Source organism: Pungitius pungitius, chromosome 11 (genome assembly GCF_949316345.1).
Source record: "Pungitius pungitius chromosome 11, fPunPun2.1, whole genome shotgun sequence".
Classification (NCBI taxonomy): Eukaryota; Metazoa; Chordata; class Actinopteri; order Perciformes; family Gasterosteidae; genus Pungitius; species Pungitius pungitius.
Window position 1 is genome coordinate 9,485,503 of NC_084910.1, and position 8,220 is coordinate 9,493,722.

The 8,220-nt window shown below is 41.0% G+C and overlaps 1 protein-coding gene across 1 annotated transcript; it reads left to right on the forward strand.

Moving 5' to 3' along the window:
• The first annotated feature begins 1,782 nt into the window (after window positions 1–1,782).
• Window positions 1,783–4,711, forward strand: LOC119197749 (CCN family member 3-like). Its single transcript, XM_037454333.2, has 5 exons — window positions 1,783–1,943; window positions 2,243–2,471; window positions 2,612–2,866; window positions 3,190–3,413; window positions 3,581–4,711. Exons 1-5 carry the CDS (start codon window positions 1,896–1,898, stop codon window positions 3,872–3,874), a joined length of 1,050 nt encoding a protein of 349 aa, XP_037310230.1. The 5' UTR covers window positions 1,783–1,895; the 3' UTR covers window positions 3,875–4,711.
• The last annotated feature ends 3,509 nt before the right edge of the window (window positions 4,712–8,220 follow it).

Sequence of the window (8,220 nt, forward strand, 5' to 3'; positions counted from 1 at the left end):
TGAACGATTTTGGACAACCGGACGGAATCACAAGTTATGTAGAAAGCAGATTTGGACCTCAATTTGTGTGTTTTTTTTTATTAACTGGGTGACAGTTAGTAGATCCGGACCCAGCATCGTCCATTGATGGAAGTTGGGAGGAACCTGCATACAAATCTCTGCTGTCCAAATGTGGTGGTTGTTAGTATTTTCTGCGGCTCATATTTTAGATATACCTTGCTGAGAACAACATGTTGCTATACAATAGATGACAAAGACTGCAATAAACGAAATGTTTGTAGAGGGTGTAACTAAATGTTGAATGTCAAGTCTATTGAATAAAAAATGTTGGACAATAAACACATATCTTTGTAATTCTCTCTAAAAGGAATTGGAATTACCTTGAACACGTTGAAATATTCATTCATACAGTAAGTGCTCACTGTGCCGTGTAGTAGAAAGACGTGATTTTAAACACAACTACAAAAAAAATCTCACAAACCTCAGCTGACCTCTTCGCCTCAGAAATGTCAATATCCCACTTCAAAACCTTTAAAACACAAAATGGGCCATCACACAGAGGAAACAAACCTTGAACTCATGAAACTCATGCCAAGAGTAACATTAACTGAAATAGCAGATGCCCAAAGCGAAAAACAACTGCAGATTCTCATGAAGTCTTGTTGCTGCTGTGGTTTTTAGTGATTATTTGGTTTATTGGATTATTTTATCAGATAAACGTGTCCTTTCTGCCACTGGTGTCCTCCAACTCTGATCTTGTTCTCATGAATGTTTTATCAACACTACCATTGGAAGGTGCCAAGTTAAGACGTGAACACATTTTAAACATATTGCCTTTAGTAGTATGTTTTCTTTATAATATCTTAGCAAAATTAGGGGAGCAATTACATCATGCCTTCCATCTAATGCCATGTAACAAAATATATTCATGTTCAACCGACCGAAATGAAACATGGATACCACTCCCACAAATAAAACATGAATGTACATTCACATGTTCCTTCATTGTCACACTTCAATCATACTTCAATCCAACTCCCATACACATTTCATTTCCAACCCCCTTCTCTTCAGGGATCCAGTCTGCTTTACTCCCAAGTCCACCCAAGTGCATATTCTTGGAAGATCCCATAACATATTTCTGACCAGATGTTTCGACCACATGTCAGTCCTCCATACTAATGATGAACCTAAGTTTCCACTCTGTAGCTATTTTAGGAGGCAGTAGAAATCCTACAGGGAATAATAGGGTTTTCCACTGTGACCGCTCAGGTTGGGATCAGCGAGAGAGGTCAAAGTGTCACCACCCAATGTCAGTAGGACCAAAGTAAGGGAACCCCAATGACATCACGACAGGAACATCCCGGAGAGGAAAGGGAATACCACACATGGAAACTTCAAAGGGAAAAACTAAAGAGTGCAATAAGCGACTCATACCAAATCATTTGATACCAGATCAAATACAGTAATGCAGTATATCATTTTTTCACCTATAAGTTATAAATTAAAAACTATATACGGTAGCAGTCAAAAGTTTGGTTTCATGAGTTCAAGGTTTGTCCAAACTTTTGTTGATAAATAAAAAGCAGATCATTAAATGGATCTCTGTATGTTGGTGGTATCTTTGAAAAGATCTCATAAGAAAATGTAACTCTGACTTTCGTCCAACACCCTGGGCGATCTCTCCGACATTCCTTCCTGTTTGTCGTCATGGTGCCAGTGGGACAGCTCCGCTATATAAGGTCCTCCTCTCCAAAGCCCTGAGCCAGAACGACAAAGAGATCCCAACCTTCTGCTACACTACTGCCATAGAGGAGGAACAAGTCAACTGCAGCTCCAATAAGGACAACTAAACCCTTTTAGACTGTAGATGTTTTTAACTGTCTCACAGAAAGATGACCCACCTGTCAGAGAGAGCTCTTTTTGTCTTCTTTGCAGCACAGGTAGATATTACAACAGTAAAATTTAGACCATTTTAAATTGTGAGGATGGATGGATGGATTTAACGCTGTTGTAAATTTCCCTTAATTGATGAATTGGTTACTGCCTTATTTATCAACAGTACCAGTTTGTTTCAAAGATCCATTAACTATTGATTTGCACAGTGCAAGTTTACTTAAGTCATTGTTTGCAATTCCCCGAATGTCAAAGTAATTACCCTACAAAATACAGAACAACTTCTTTTAGATTAGAAAAATTAAGTTTTACTTTTGTTTAAAACATAATTTTGTCTCCCACCCAGGTGCTGACAATAGCCTGGTCCCAGGTGTGCCCTCGGAGATGCCAGTGCCCGAAGGAGCCCCCCATGTGTCTCCCGGGGGTGCCTCTGATCCTGGACGACTGCGCGTGCTGCCTGGTGTGTGCCCGTCAGAGAGGACAGGTCTGCTCTGACATGCACCCCTGCGACACACGGAAAGGCCTGCAGTGTGAATACACCGTCGAGGTCAACAGGAGGACTGGTATCTGTGCCGGTAAGTGGGCAGGAGGTCCATACGCTGTCTTTGATCTGTTCACTCTCATGTTAGTTATGCTCTATGTTGCAAAAAAGAAGGAAAATAAAACTAAATATAGCCACAATAAAGGACGTGTTTCCCTTTTTGTTGTCTTTCAGTCCACAAAGGAGAAGTGTGTGTTCTGGAGGGTTCCGTGTATCAGAATGGCCAGACGTTCTTCCCCAGCTGCAAATACCAGTGTGTGTGCCGTGATGGGCAGATTGCCTGCGTGCCTCGCTGTAACTTGGACGTGATGCTGCCTGGACCAGACTGCCCCATGCCTCAAAGGGTCCAAGTGCCCGGAGAGTGCTGCGAGAAGTGGGTGTGTGAGCCGCAGGCCGAGGCCAGTGCACTGGGCGGCTTTGCCATGGCGGGTGAGTAGACTGGAAGTAGGCTGAGAATGTCAGTGTCACTGCAGTGTGAGACAGAGGTTAAAGGTTATGTACATGCCTCTGACCAGTTTAGGGTTTGGGGAGCGGCGAATCAAGGAAGGGAGGATGAAAATAGAGTGAGAGCAGAGAAGTGAGGAGGAAACAGAAAGGAAAGAAACAGCGTTTGTCACTTAAGTCTCCAATGTGATCCATCACTGCACTCAGTTGAATGCAATCAAGCATTATGTTCCGTGTATGTTTTCTACACCTCAGTCTGCTTTGACGTTTTCTTTCTTGAACTCACAGTCCGCCTGTGTGTTTCTCAGCTTTTCGTAAGGAGGAAACTGTGAGCTTTGATGGCTGGGACCCCAGCCTTAACTGCATTGAACAGACCACAGAGTGGGGGGCCTGCTCTCAAACCTGCGGCATGGGAGTATCCACCAGGGTCAGCAACAAGAACCGAATGTGTGAGATGGTGAAGCAGAGCCGACTGTGTACGATCAGACCCTGTGACAACCAGCAGACACGGCTGACACAACTTGCACAGAAGGTACTTTTTTGGCGTGACTTAATTAGGAGGTTTCTGCTCTACAGTGAAGCCAGTAGCATGAGATTACATAGGCCACCTTACACTCTGTTTAAAAATGGAATAACAAAATATCATGAGGGGGATCCAGCGCAAATTCATTCAGTGACTGGCTCATTTTCTCCCTGCAGAGAGGCAGTAAGTGTCAGAGGATGGTGAGGAGCGACGCAGCCGTCCACCTCTCTTATAAGAACTGCACCAGCGTCCAGGCCTACAAGCCTCGCTACTGTGGCTCCTGCACGGACGGTCGCTGCTGTACTCCACACAGGACCAAAACCGCCCTGGTGGTGTTCCAGTGCGCCAAAGGTAAAATGACCCGGAGACCAGTCATGGTGATCCTGACATGTGTCTGCCACAGCCACTGCCCCAGCAACAACGCTGTGTGGCAGCCATCGGAGATGGGATACAGCAGTTATAGGTCATAAAACCATTGTTGATGGTAGAATAGCTTTTATTCACTCAAAGCATGAGTTGCATTAACTCTAAATGTTACATTAAAACAAGTCTGTGATATATCAACAGTAAAAATAAGATTAGATCCGGTTATTATGGACAAACTCAGACTTGTATTGTATTCAAGTCCAGTGGACAAATAAGTGTAATCTTTCACTGTTGTAGAAGCAAAGCACTTAAACCGTGTGATACATCAGGTGGGTTATACGTCCAACCATTCACAACAGACTTCAGCTGGACGGTGGTTGGTGGGTGCTCTTACATTGTGACTGTTAACCTATGAAGGTGTAAAGTTACAGGGTATTGAGGACATAGTTGACGGATTGGCCGATCAGGATTTTCGGTTTCAGATTTTTAGACAAAGCGCATGAAATCAAGGAAAGCTCTGCAACTTAAAGGAGAAGGTGGCATCCCTGCCATGGAAGTGCATTTTTGAAATGACTAGACTGTGTGCTCTGACCTGGCCCAAAGGAAGGTCACTGTAGGGACTTAGTGTAATTTGTAACATGTGCAAGAAGTCTGACCCCTGTTGTATAATGTTGACGATCCCTTCAATAAATGAAATTCTAGTTCTTTTTTTCCAAGTATTTTCTTTTAGGTAAATGTAGTACACAGAAAGAACAGATTTTTTTATAATGACAGAAGATTTGTAAATACTTGCAGAATAGCTTGTTTGCAGTGTATCAAATACACAGCTTTATTTTGTGAAAATGTAAACATGAATTGTATATATTGTTATGTTATTGTTTTTCTTACTACTTGAAATATACTTCACTTTACTTGTTGCTCAAATATATTTCAAAACTGAACATTTGAAAATAAATGTGTCTTTTTGCATCAAAGTTTTGATGTCTTTCATTAAACTTTAAAATCATAATTCTCTTAGCGTCAATCATTGGGTTTAATTGGTTAGATGAAGGAAATCAAGTATATTAGAAGAATACAGAAAGTGTATACTGTATATTTTACGAATAGATAGGATCCCAAACTAAGTAGTCTTTATTAGTCTCATGTTGTTTGAGGTTTGTAATTACACTACTTCCAACCGTTACATAAAAAATTATTATTAAGTAGGTGTCAAATACATCTCAATTGTTACTTCACACTAATGGCGTGGCTGCTCCACATTGCTATAAAACTATTGCTAATCCTCAGGAATGTCCTACTGTCTTTGTTTTGTTATTCTTAGATAGTCAATGGGCTACAATTGCATTTTGTGGTGGAACCCTGTGTGCATAATGACAACAAATGAACCTTGAACCCTTAAATAACAGCAAAACAATGTAAGCTGATAAAACATAATTAAGCAGATAAGAATATAATACTGATTTATCTTCTCCCATATATACACCACAATTCCTTAACACATGAAAGTGTTCACACATTGCATTTTGGGTATACCTCTTCATCTGGATTCTCCTTTACCAGTGCAGGATGTTCAAGCCATTACGAGAGACCCAGAAGATACCAAACCACTAGAACCCCACTCGCAGTGGGTGGTGATTCTTTGACCTTTCTTCCTGAACCTCACCCTTGAGGGTCACAGTGGAAAACCCTGTTAAACCCCGTTGGACTGCTGCTGCTTCCTAAAATAGCTCTGCATTGGAAACTTTAACTCACTACTAGCTGAATCAAGTGGACTGACACTGTGGTCGACACATCTGGTCCCAGCTACCTTATGGTGTCTGCATTGCCACATGTTGGTTATGTCTCCTCATGGAGGATTTTAAGTGTGTCCTAGTGTTGCATTCCTTCCGAATACAACTTAAGAGTAAAGAGCGAGCTAAACAATGTAAACATAAAAAGATGGAGCGTTTGTTTTCACTCCGTTTTCATTAGCCTTGAAACGGAAAACCATGTACAAACAAGTTACACAAACAGCTCGCTTACATTCCAGAGGTGCTCAGATTTCCCTTGACGGCGTCGCACCGTGTGAGTGAATATGTCATCTCAGTTAAAGATGGTCTGGATGCTGACTATGATGCATTTTCCTCTCCGTTGTTGACAGGCGAGACGTATAAATCAGCCTTCTCTACGTAAGTCTTGACAAAGTACTGCCGACTGTTTGTTCATTTTTTTTACGCTGCTCTTTCCAACAAAGGCTGTTGCTGCTGTGTTAAATGAGAAGGCAAAGAAGGGAAATTCATAAAAGAATTGTGATGTAAAAATACAATCAAGGCTCCATTCACATGAGCAATTCCTGCTGTGAAATCCTCTTGTTTCTCCCATATTACCAATAAATACATGGTTTGATATAGTCAGTCAAATACGATCCCTACTGCTACAACAATGTGTAGTAAGACATTTGGTCTTATAATATAAAGCAAACCGATAACCTGCCCACAGTCTTCATGCTGTCATGAACCGGTCATGTCAAAGAGAGACCATTGCAAAACACTTCTTCAGTGATGATCCCGACAGAAACAGGAAAAATTATGAGACATTCTCTCATTTCACATCTGTTCAAGCTCCTCGGTTATAAAGTTAAAGTACAGAACAGAATGAGTTGCATGAATTGTATTTAACGGTCTTGGACAAAAACATATACAGTACCCACACAAAACACACAGTGATCCAAATCCACATCTCCATTACATTCCCATGTCTTTGATTTATCTGTTCAAGCCATAGAGAAGCTGCAAGTGCACAGACACAGTGCGGAGTCCCAAGGTGAAACCATAGCGCTGCACTGCTTCCTCCTGGGCATGGGTAGAAATACACTTCTGTTCCATTGTGATTAGTAAAATTACAGAAAGTCGAATTAAAATATGAAAATACCCCTAACCCGAAAAACAAAGATGTGATCGTACACGATGGCACACAAAAGAAGAGAAGCAATTAACCAACAAAGGTAATAAAGTGCAAGAGAAGACCGGATGCAAGTTAACAAGGGGTAAAGTATGCAAACAAATTCAGCTTTTCAAATTATCCTTATGATGAAGCAAATGCGCTAAATGGGATTTTTTTTTTACCTGAAGGAGTCACATATTGCAAGAAACATTAAATGATATTAGAACGTTTGTTTTGTTTGCTTGTGTTGTGAATATAATGTGCAAAAAATCCCTGCTGCATTGAAATAACAATTGTGTGGTTTTGTGCTCAACAACCTTTACATACCATTACCTTTAATAAGTTTGCTTTTGAAGGTTATTACCAGAACAAAGAAGGAACATTTCATCTGATGGCTCATTTCCATATAAAAGCAAAAAAACAATTGCAGCTCCAACACCTCATTAAGCCAAAGAATTCTAAGTATTTGTGTTTCAGCCTCTTTCTTAAAATAAATCCTCTCTTTGGTGCTCAGTAGTAATGATCCATTGTAGGTTAGAAGGCGGGCAGCTGGAAGTGTGTCTACTTCACAGCATGCCTATGTATGTCCCAGGGACAACACAATATAATTAATTTGACAACACACCGAAAAACAAATGATAAAATCATGATATGATTCCCTTATTTATTATATAATTTACACATTTCCTTTAAAATACTGTAAAACAACAGTGGGGATATTTTTTTAATTTAATTCATTTTTATAAACCAATAACAAATTATTCACTTACTTAAATCACCCATGCATTAAGGAGTAGCTCATAAGGGACAAACAAAGCATTCATACCTTGGCTCCTCACTGTTCGCCCCAGTGAATGAAATGAATTATCTTTGAACATTTCCAAAGACCCGTGTTTGTAATTGTTTACATGTAGAGGTTTCACTTTAATGCCAGGAATGTCAACACTTGCCAACATCCACTCGGAGTCACCGGTAGGTGGCGCAGCAGCATCGCGGCTGAGATTCTGAAAGCACGATGGCGTGCTCAGGACCGACAGAAAACACAGGTTCATTAAGTTGTGGTTACATCCAAAAAGCTGTACATTCTGTCATGTGAATTCATTTCAAGGGGTGGTTCCACAGCGCGCAGAACGAGCTTTTTCTGTCTGAAAAACACAGGAGCATTCCTGCACGCCCATAGCCGGTGTCACGTCTGCAACGTGCGTCTCGTAAGGAATTTGACAACAGCAAAGTTGTAGTCATTTTTGACTTCACTGTATATAATAGTTAAGCAGCATAGTATATTTAATATTACTATTAGTGAGTTCCTTCGTGTTAATGGCAACAATTTTATTTTGTAAACATACAACGTGTTGTTCTGTGGTGTTTCACTTTTTGTTTTTGTGGTGCATAAACTGTCACGTCTCAAGCGTTCAAAGGAAATGATGAACACACTCGTGCGCGTGCGGGATCTGAAGATCAGATCGACTGACGCCAAAGGGGGAGGTGGGGAGTGGGTGGAGGGGGGCGCGCCGCAAACTCCACCCAG